The 11,756-nt window shown below is 39.7% G+C and overlaps 1 protein-coding gene across 1 annotated transcript in view; it reads left to right on the forward strand.

The window, feature by feature from the left end:
• ZRANB2 (zinc finger RANBP2-type containing 2) overlaps positions 1-9,980 on the forward strand; it is a 33,312-nt gene extending 23,332 nt beyond the window's left edge. The window contains exons 6-9 of the mRNA XM_078668710.1: positions 3,369-3,503; positions 4,130-4,314; positions 8,322-8,468; positions 8,874-9,980. Of these exons, the coding sequence (XP_078524836.1) occupies positions 3,369-3,503; positions 4,130-4,314; positions 8,322-8,468; positions 8,874-8,934 (528 nt within the window). The 3' untranslated portion in view covers positions 8,935-9,980. The remainder of the gene's footprint in view (positions 1-3,368; positions 3,504-4,129; positions 4,315-8,321; positions 8,469-8,873) is intronic.
• The last annotated feature ends 1,776 nt before the right edge of the window (positions 9,981-11,756 follow it).

Below are 11,756 nucleotides of genomic sequence, written 5' to 3' on the forward strand. Positions count from 1 at the left end.
TTCCATTGCTTCAACACGGCGACTTTCTATCCACTGTTGATTTAAAGGACGTCTACTTCCATATTCCCATCCACCCAGCTCACAGAAAATATCTCCGGTTTGTGGTGGACGGACAACATTTTCAACTCCCAATTTCTCCCGTTGGGGGTAACTACGGCACCCAGAGGTGCCTTGCAGTGGTCGCACCTCATTTAAGAAGACCGCACATTCACGTCTTCCCTTACCTGGACGACTGGCTAATAAAAGACAAATCGCAACACATCTGCATTATCCACACTCACAAGACAGTACAGCTGCTTCACAGCTTGGGATTCTCAGTAAACCTCACCAAGTCTCAACCTTTAGCCGTCCAACATGCAAGCGTATCTAGGAGCTACAATAGACACTTGCAAAGCTCTAGCATTCCCCAACCCAATCAGGGTACGCAACATGCGAAATCTGATATTACAAATTGAGCCCCAACACTCACTACCAGCCAGAGTGTTCATGCAACTGATAAGCATGATGGCTTCTTGCATACTAATCGACCCTTACGCAAGGGCACAGATCCACAAATGGGAACTACATCCTCAAGTTCTGATCCCATTCTTTCATATGTTGGGCTATCCAGAAATCTGTTCGCAACACACCTTAAAACAAAATGCCCAAACTTTGCGTCCAGGTATCCTCACCCATCATCAAAAGGCAATGCGCTATGGATGAATTGGTCAGGCAGATTGGCTTACGCTTTTCCACCTTTCCCATTAATTCTATTAGTGGTTCGCAAGCTCAAGCAACAGTCCCTCACAATGATACTAGTGGCTCCCACATGGGTTCGACAACCCTGGTTCACAACCCTATTGGATCTATCGGTAGTTCCTCACCAAAAACTGCACCTCTCCCCCAAGCTTCTCACTCGGAACCATGGATAGATAAGACATCCAGATCCCAGTCAACTCAACCGTGCGATTGGGCACTTGAAATCATAGAGTTTAGCGCCCTTAATCTCCTGCCAGACTGCATGAACGTCATTAAAGAGGCTAGGTGCCCTACCATTAGAGCACGCTATGCTGCGAAGTGGAAGCGATTTTTTTAATTTACTGCACAATCAATCCACTAAATGTTTCAATCGAAAACATCATTTGCTGCCTATACCACGTACAGGGTTGTAATTTAGCCTATACATCTTTACGGTTACATCTTGTTGCAATAGCCACTTCTCTATAATACAGACATTTGTCTTTGTTTTTGCATGCCCGCTATCAAGGCATTTATGGAAGGACTTAAAAGAATCATCCCTCCTAGACTTTTACTTTCTCCAATGTGGAATCTTAATGTAGTCCTTACAAGACTTATGGGCCCATAATTTCAACCTCTGCACAAATGTGAGCTACAATTTCTCATTTGGAAAGTGGCTTTCCTTGTAGCCATCACATCTCTCAGAAGAGTTTGTGAGCTCCAGGCACTAACTGTAGAAGAACCATTTTTACAAAGTCATCAAAATAAAGTGGTTCTTAGGACCAATCCCAAAGTCGTTTCTACCTTTCATCTCAGCCAGTCTGAGCTACCTGTATTTTTTTTCTCAACCAGACTCGGTGGCAGAACGAGCTCTTCAAACATTAGATGTAAAAAGAGCAATACTAAATTACATTGAAAGAACTAAATCTTTTCGGAAAAGTCTTGCTTCTTGTCTTCTATCCGCCTAATTATTGAGAGAGGCAACATTGGGTAGAATTTAAAAGCGCTCACCGAATGCTAGGCATTGAAACGTTTTTCTGCATGCAAATGACAGTACTCGATGCTATTTCACTTTGTTGCTATTTCACAACCATATAAATGCTATCCCATATCTAAAGCAGGTATTGCACGGTGGATCATTAAATGCATCCAAACATGTTATATTAAAGCTAAGCGCACATTAACCGTTCCCCCTAGGGCGCGCTCTACACACAAACTAGGGGCTTCTATGGCATTCTAGGGAACATACCCTTAGATGACCTCTGCAAAGTAGCAACATGGTCTACGCCACACACATACGCAAAGCACTATTGTGTAGATGTGTTAGCAAAACAACAAGCTAGTGTGGGTCAGGCCGTTTTAAGAACACTATTTCAAACCACAGACACAGGTCAGTCACCGCTTGGGAGAACTGCTGAATAGTCTATGCTAAAACATATGGTCTACAGCTCATATGCCTTGAACGGAAAATGCAACTTACCCAGAATGCATTTGTTTTTGGCATATAGAGCTGTATATTCATATACGCCCACCCGCCTCCCTGGTTGCCTTTTCTGTTGGAGTATCTTAACTTAGATACAATATGCATGTACATCTACTCCTACTAACTCCATCACCCTTATAACCCATGCGCACTGTCACCGAAAAGAGGAGTCACCTACCTCGTGACTAAAAGACTTCTTCGAACAAAGTGCAAACATCCAGACCCAACACCAGGTGGCCATTAAAGCTAAAGCATGAATCTACAGCTCGATATGCCAAGAAGAGTTGCATACTGGATAAGTAGCATTTTCCTTATGGAATCGTATTAATGTGTGGCAAATGATGAGACGGTACACTGACATTTGAGTTCCTTTTTTCCATTCTGGCATACAAACAAATGATGGACGGAATGCTGAATGAATCATTCACCTCAGTCAAGCGATCTGGTTTAAATCCATCATTCTGTTGCTCACCACGCAACCCCAGTTGACACCCAGCCGTATGTAAATCAGTCCTGACCCATCTCCTCATGGGGACAGTCCAGCCAGACTGCCAAGCCAGGTCCTCGCTGCACCAGAAGCAAGCATCCTTTGACAGGTTGTGGGGTATCACCCCATCATCAGTCAGGCTAGCTTGAATCCAGTGGCACAGGGAGCATGGGACCCACAACTGATTTGCACACGGCTGGGTTGAAACTGGGGTGGCATAGTGAGCAAAAGAACAGTGGATTAAACCTAGATCTCTTGACTGGGGGGGGGTTGAAAGGTTTCAGCACTCAGACCATCTTTTTCCATTCTGGCACATAATATAACTGATCACTTTCGCTCCTCAAAGTTAATCTTGTGAAAATGTATATTGGTTTGTTGAAACTATCAAATGGAAAAATAAGGGACCATGATATTTTTTTATACAAGTATATGGCTTACTCTCAACTATAAGACTGCCACCAAGCATTAAAGTATGTAGTCCTCTTCCCATGTAATATATATTATGTTTAACTGCAAAGTTAATTTTTATTGGTAAAAATCAGGAAGTTCTTGATCTAGTTTAATTTGTCAGTGTTGTATTTATGCTACACTGAGCCTTTTAAGTTGATACCACTTTAATATGTTTAAAGACCATTTAAATGTGTTCTTGTGGGTGCTGAAAAAATTATTTTCTCTTCTTAGTTTGGTCGCAAAAAGAAAAAATATAGAGGCAAGCCAGTTGCCCCCAAGACAGTCATAAAGGTGGAAGAAAAGGAAACTGATGGGGAAGAAGAGGACGATGAAGAAGCAGATCTCTCCAAATATAAACTGGAAGATGTATACATTTAAAATTTCTCACTTGATTATATAGCAAATAATTAATGTTTTATTGAACAAGGGCAGCTTGTTAACTAATCTGCCATACAGTTCGCTTGCTTAAATCACATGCTATATTTGTTTAGTAAGTCGGATAACTGTACACCTCAAAAGTCTTGCTTGTCTCCTATCCGCCTAATTATTGAGAGAGGCAGCATTGGGTAGAATTTAAGAGCGCTCACCGAATGCTAGGCATTGAAACGTTTTTCTGCATGCAAATGACAGTACTCTATGCTATTTCAGTTACTTTTGTGAAATTACAAATGCCTGATGCGAGAGGATTGATTTCTAGCGGTGTGATGTGTATTGAATTGCATGAATGCTGCTGTTATATAATCAATGTTTATACACGTTGATTGGTGAGTAAAAATGACATTTAAATTGAGGGGGCAACAGTAGTTCTTAGGGAGAAGGGCGAAGGCAACACATTTAAAAATGGGACCGATATTTTTGAAGAGACTTATGTTCTGCTTTCATCACTTAGAAGGCTGTCTCCTGTATTCAGTGGTCGAATGGATGTTTTCTCTAGGTCTACCTCCCTTTAGTTGATCATTCTTTATAAACTACATTGTTTTGGATCTTCTCAGGATGAAGAGGAGGACGAGGACGAAGATGATGCTGATCTGTCAAAGTATAATCTTGATGCCAGTGACGAAGAAGATGAAAATAAGAATAAAAAGACCACCCAGCACAGTAGATCTAATTCCAGATCTTCTCATTCTCCGTCTTCGTCACACTCATCCTCCCATTCAAGCTCAAGGTCTAGGTCCAGGTAAACGGGTACAGGTCCAGGGTAACACCAGGCAAAATGTCAGTATCTACTTAACTTCTTTATTTACAAATTTATTTACAAATTTAGTTTATTACATTGAATTGTGTTTTTTTATTATTGTTCTACAAATTAAAATATGCTTAATGTATATTGCTTGCCATTTTCTTTTGCTATATGTATATAATAGAATTACCACTAAAAGTTAACAACCCACGCTTACAACGCAGTAATGCAATTTTACTTGTTCTGGTTGTACACTATGTGTTGACTTTTATTTAATACTGTCTTTATGGCTATTAAATTAAACATCGTAAATGCATGTACCCTTAACTCACATTAAAACGTCCATTTAACAATATCCGAATGTATGACTTATGTATGCTAAAGAATTCTTTTCCTGCCAGACAAAAATGCCATGGCCTTTGTCCCGATCTAGAAGGCTTGCTCAATACAAATGGGCAAAAAACTGCCCATTTGCTCTTGCAGCTTGTTCTTTGGACTCGTATACTGGCACATATAGGGCAGTCCATTAAGCAACGTATCAAAGGTCACAGTGAAAAGTGTTTCAATGTTTGCAGGTGACTTTAAAAAAAAAAAAAGATGCAACCAAAGAAGTGCTTTTCCTTTTCCTCGTTTTTAATCAGAATGTGAAATTCTATGAAGTCTTATTGAGACATTGTTATTGGGTGGAATTTGATTTCTATATTTAGTGCCTTCAGTTTGACGTACTTATGCCTTAGACCCCTGTCCTTACTCTGGGGAACCAAGTAATTGTCCTCTGTCACTGTTCCACTGTTTAGGAACTCTAAACAATGTAAATGAATTGTCAGTACATGTCCTAATGGTTGTACGGTGTGTTGGGCATGGGTATCTGACTTCCCCTCGCCCCTCCATGCACCATTGTATAGGTCGCCAGAATGGAAAAAGAAAACAAACCATGCATTATATTACGTTAAATATAAATATATTTGCATGTTATATACTAGTGCTTTTGTGATTTTAATTAAATAATGTAACTGTGGTTAAGTCCCATATTGGAAAGTTTCTGAAAATGGCCTGTGTGGTACTTGTCTGCTTCTTGAAGGCTGCCTGGTAAAGGAAACATAACCAATTCTATCCACCTAGTTTGTTCTCGTTTTCCTTCTCCTGCATGTGAAGGCTTGAGGCAACTGTCTGAGATCCATATTGTACTCTAGTGGCAAACATACCTAAGGTTCTTTCAGTACATCATGCTACGTATACTTCTAATTGCTACATCTATGGGAGACAAAAAAGTATGAAATTTACCGAATAGCAGTGCAGAATAGACCACACCCATGATTTAATACTTCACTGCTTTAACCAGTGGAGACCATGGTCTGAGCACTCTGTTGCTAATTAAGCTATCTAACCCATTTTGTCCACTCTTAATAGAAAAATAGTATAGAAGATTGGCCTTATTCGTTTCTACCTTCCTGAAGCTTATCTTGAAATTCTTCAACTCTGGATTGGTGGAATGTGCTAGATCTGCTTGTTATTTACAAGGCTAGCATTAAGTGTTGTGTCTCCAGTCACCTGCAGGCAGTCTTTGCCTTTCTTCTTTCTAAGGTTAATAAAGATAAAACTGATTTGGGTAGTTGCATTCATTTTGTCGGCAATTGTACAATGCAAATGAATTGCTGGTGACATTGTCTTTTTAGAAAGATTATGGCTACGAATTGTTGCAGTTAACCTCATGGCTGCTTCTGACGGCCAACTGCCGTCGCGCGCACTACCTTTGTAGTGTTGCGCACGACCGTTGGCCGTCGCGGCCCTGCCCGCTCAATAGAACGTTCCGCACTAGCGCGGAACGTTCGGTGCAGCTAAGGGGATAAAGATTGCCTACAATCCTTCTGATAAATTGTTTGTAAGCATTCACTGTTTATAAACACCAAAGCTTTTGACCACTGTATTAAAAGTCAAAATGTATTCTAAAACTAATCTAAGCTTTTCAACCCCGCCTTTAGGGTTGTCATGTGGAAGCATCCTAGAGTCACCCAAACTTAGCATGTTTCATTAGTGTTTGATGTGAAAGGATGGTGCACTTAGACTGAGCGCTGCTGTAAAAATTGCGCTTCAGCTGCAATAGTATTTATGAGGGTATCCAACTGTACTGCTATTTCCTGCAGTTTTCAAGATTGGACAATGCTGTCTTTATATCTGGTGATCTACATACAGGTCATTTAAGTTAACCCTTTGCTATTGGTTCGTGTTTTACACAGATTTCTTATGCCTACTACACCACACAGTATAAGGCAGTGGGTCAACCTGCTTTAGTCACAGAAAGCACACTGGCTCTCACCTTCAGCGCAAAGGCATACTATGAAAGTGTTTTTTGTTAAAACACATTTTTGCTTTTAGCTAGAATGTTCTTTTTAAGTCTTGACTAGGACCTGGAATCTCATTCGACCACAAAAAAACTGAACAAAACAAGCGCCGGAAAAGATAAAAGCTGGTTGTCAGTCAAGACCTACTGGATTTGCCAGATCTGGTTTAGCTACTCAGTCGACTATAAGCAAAGCAAGTGCTCCCCTTCAATTCAGCTGTCAATTGCTAATTTGGCACCTAGTAAATTGAGGTGTCACTATGACGATTTTTGTGGCCTAGATTTGGATTCCTAAAACCATTTTAGCTAATTAACTTTTTTTTTTTTGTACCACGTGCAAGAGCCCCGAAGGAGAGAACAGTAACTCGAGTTCTTAGGGCAGATACAGGTTTTACAGTGTATGCTATTTAGAGGGGCCCTTTCTGATTATTAGATTAAACTGCAGTGATAGTGACACTAGCCTTTAACTAGCAGTTTACAACTTCTGCACACTCTTTCCAGCACTTCTGGGGAGCAACATCCTACACAAATGAAGGCTAGCTCATGAGTAACTGTGTGCTGGAGGCTTGCCTTCAGTCCGTTTCCAGTTTTCTTATAAATCACAGGACTTAGTTCATTCTTTAGGTATAGTGTTACTCTGTCTTCTTTTGCACGATCAAGTGTATGTTTGAACAGCTGGCAGTAGAAGAAGTTTGCTAGTAGACACTTTTAATCTGTACACAAGCTGCTTTTCATGTTTTTAGATCTGAATTAAGTGTAATAATGTAAACAGACCAGTTCAATATCCTTAGGCCTGCTCTTTTGTAGGGTAATTAATAGATGACTTGTGACTTGGAACTCATTTGCATTTTAATTTTTTTCTTAGTGGCGCGTTACTTCATGGTTTTTAAATTAAAAAAAATATTTTTATTGTGACACGGTCTGTTGTGTATGGGAATTAGTTCTCCATGGTCTTGACTATCTGGCTAGTTTTGTCTGTATTGTAGTCTGCTAAAAATAATTAATATTTTTCCTGTCTTGTTAAAAGCAGAATTAGTGAGTTAGCCAATGTGTGTAGCTGGAACACAGTGAACTACTTTTTGATTGGTTGGAACTTTGAAAGCGGTTTCATGGTTGAGAAGATGGGTTTGTTCGTTTAGCTGTTCTTTTACTCTAGGCTTTTGTGCTCCTTAATATTTAGTTGCTTAACCATCTTTAAGAAGGTAATTCCTTTTGCATTAAGTACATCTTGTATGCTTTCTCTCCTTCAAAATATATTGATGGTGCTCTTTATGTAAATAGGCATGGGTTGAGGTGTGTTCTGAGTGGTGAAACTGTAGGCGTAACCTCGTTGGTTGAAGTGTACATACTCTGTTAGTGTAAATCAAATTGAAAGGTGACTACAGTTAAAAATTACGATGTGGGGTGAAGTCATTTGGAAAGGAGTGGGTTTGTCCCATTAGCATGTTGAAATGTAATGCAGTATTGTAGCATGGCATAGAAAACAAAAGTATCCATTCAAACTGTTTAGAAATAGATAGGCATTACTTTGATTAATCACACAAGGACTATTTTTGTGGTTGGCAATTTTATTCTAATTTATTTTATCCAACATCACAATTATGGCTTTGGCCTTTTGCTTTCCACCTTTTGATGCCTGCATTAAATTTAATTTCTCTTAAAGATCCAGCTCCAAGTCTCCAAAGAAAAGATCTTACTCAAGTTCTCCTTCGTCATCGTCCCCTGAGCGGGGCCGAAAAAGGAGTCGTTCTGGATCCGCTTCGTCTGGGGATCACAAAAAACGCAGATCAAGATCACGGTCAACAGAAAGGTTTGGTTTCTGTGGCATAACAACTGGGAATAAGCTTAAATTAGTTCAGTAACTTCATGTGGGTTCATCTGGGGGAATTCTTTTTGCTATAGTTTCGACTAGGTTTAGAAAGGAAATGTTATAGAATTGGTGGTGAGAGTAATTAACTGTCGCAATGGAAGGTTTGAGTTGTTAGTATTCCTTTTCTTCTGACTCCAATATTTTAATTTAGATGTTTTACTACCATGTATTCCTTTTCTTCTGACCCCAATATTTTAATTTAGATGTTTTACTACCATGTACTGTGTGTATATATATCTATATATTGAATAGGTCTAGTCTCGTATTGCTTTCTTCTGAACGTAATGATCAGCTCTTACAGTTGAATGTATCTTTTCATTCTGTATTCATTTTTGTATTTTACAGACGCCACGGATCATCTGGATCTTCTCATTCTGGTTCCAGTTCAAGTTCCAAAAAGAAATGACTCCTATTTAAACTTTTCAGTACAGTGCATGATGCATTCTAAAATAGTTTTATTTTGGTCAAAAGTGGTAAATCTGGTAGTTGAGGTGCGCGTGTGTCTGTTTTCTTGTAATCTGCAGCTTTGTGTTATTGACCTTCAAATTGCATTTTTAAGCCATAAAATGCTTCTGATAGGCATTCTTATTAATAATTCGTCAGTAATGCGTGTTGTCTAAAGAAAGAGGCGTTCGTTTCTTGTACCGCCATATTCCTTCTAACAAGTCCCATCAATTAACGCTGCCTGAAATCTCCTACAAGGCGATGTTCATTAAAGAAATATGAAGAATGGTCAACCTGAATATTTTACTTGATTCATTCAAAACCAGAACGTGCCCCCAAACGCTAGCCGCTTTTATGGCTTAAAATGCTTGGAGGGAGATGTATTTAATGTACAAGAGCAGAATGCGATCTCTTTTGATAATTTTTATTAAATCTTAATTTGGCTAAATCGTGATGTTCAAATGGCAGATGTAGGGAGCCTTCGACATTGCACACGGTAAGTATGTTGGGAAGGTTAAAGGGACATTGTCTAATTGTTAGCACTTTATGTGCTACATTTGCTTTTAGCATTTGTTTCCTTGCTGTCTTTATGTAACAGATGGTGAAGGTTAAAATAACTTCAATCATTTTGGACAGCTTTTACATTTTGCAGATTGCCTGTCAGTGTCCTTGTCAAACTTAGTAAACATATGGAAATTAAAACCCATTCTCGCTTGGTAATTCTGTATTAAACTGTCCATGATAATGTGTAGCTTGCACAGCGAAAACAATTCTAGAAATTGTGCCTCTAGTTTCTTGAAAGTCTTCCTTTGGATTGTAGAGATCTTTATTAAAGGCTACATGTGTACTAATATTGAACATTACCTACTAAAAATATTGTAATGTATAAGATAGCTTAGGCCTAGCAAATTTAGTACTAAATCAGTTTAAATTCAAATTTGTTTTTGTTCCAATGTAGCTTTTTGTTTTCATGCGGTGGACAAATGTAAATAAAACCAGAGGCAAGCATTTGAGTTCTAGTACCTTTTTTACCATTTGTACTATTTTTATTTTATTTTGCATGTACTAGTAGAATCCTATCCTGTTTCAAAGCCTGATATTACCATGTTACTGCAACTGTTTCCCTATGCTGTACTGATCATGTCAACTCATTTCACGGTGGTGGTTTTTCACTAGTCGCTGTCTCATCCCTGTCAATGTGGCTTTGTATGTGTTTGTATATGTTGGAAAGTTGATTATTGATTGGGGCAAATGCACATCTACCTCTGGCAGTATGGCCCCAAACTAGGGCTCATAATAGATCTCAAAGTTATTCCCATGCTGAACCCTTGGTAGCTTGGCTGCGAATCATGCAGGCTTAACTTCAGAGACCGGTATGTAAAGCATTTAAAAACGCCAATCAGTAAATAATTAAGACACAACACAATGAAAATCCAACACTAATTTATAAACGGGAGGGCACTCCTGTCCAATGAGGTGCAGGGCAGCACCCCAGAGCATGACCCCTTCCTCCAACGTGTGGCAAAAATGGTCTCTTAAAAAGCACCCTTTCTCCAAAATTCAGTGTCAGATTTTTCAGCAGAAGAGCAAAAGGTATTTAAACCAACCCACGGGAGAGTTCATCTCCATAGGCTCAATCCACATTGCATCTAGCTGGGTTCAAAAGGTAGGGCTGTAACTGGACTTAACTTGCACTGTCTGTCCTGACCTCTTAAAAGAGAATGTTTTAGGACTCCTGCCATAGCAGGGCATAGGACTCCTGCCATAGCAGAACCCTTCTCCACGTAGGTCTCTCTGACCCCCCCTCCCTCCCTCCCCCTGGATTATTCATCACCTTTTCACAGCAGCCTTGCTAATCCATCTAACTCTGGCCAATCAGGTCCGCGCACTGGTGGGCTGAATTTTTGCTTACAGAATCTTAACTTTTTGTCTGTACCTTCTAGGATTAATTCAACAATAGTATATTGCTGGATTGATCAATACCATTCTACAGAGTCCTTGAAAGAGATTTTTATGGCTTCCCGGTCTATAGTTATTAATCAATAACTTCTTGCCATGTTAACCTATTGGGCTGGGGATCTGTAATGGAAATAACTTAGCAGGGCAATTTCTCCAACACCAGGTCTTATAAAAACATGTCTTATGGACCCTGCTTATATCTACAGGCCACCCACCCCTTGAAAACACCTAGAGAAGATGTGAGTGGTTCTGAATGTCAAAATATTGCAGTCCTCGCTCCACAGTGCTTCTAGCACAAAAGTCTATTTTTGGAAGCACTTTACTACAATGTGGGGAGTGAAATGTGATATTTCACTAACCCCAGGGCATATACAAATCACTTTATAAGGATCGGTACCTGATTTTTCCCCTCCCCACCCCTGGGTCACCTGGGGGATACCCTTTGGTACCTAATATGCCCAAACATTGTAGCTTTTTAATTTTTAAGTGCCCCTAACACCAAAGTAGAGTTTATGCATAATTTACATTTTTAAAAGCAGTCTTGCAACACCGGTCTGCTTTTAAACTGACCCCATGCTTCAGCAGTACATACATGAAAGTGCAGAAAGGTTGCAGCCTTTAAACTGCGCTGCCTAATATATACTAGGGAATTAATAGGGCAGGGATCTTGAAACTACCTTTATGTACTAGGACCCTTAACCTCTTATGTATGTAGGTGTTTTCACTGTATTTTAAGTTTTCAGCAGGGCACTGGGCCTGGTTAGACAGAGCCCAGGGTCAAACAGTCAGTTATTACCAGTACCAGTCATCAGAGTTTGGGGGGGG

The sequence above is a fragment of the Lissotriton helveticus genome, chromosome 1_2 (assembly GCF_964261635.1).
Source record: "Lissotriton helveticus chromosome 1_2, aLisHel1.1, whole genome shotgun sequence".
Lineage (NCBI taxonomy): Eukaryota > Metazoa > Chordata > Amphibia > Caudata > Salamandridae > Lissotriton > Lissotriton helveticus.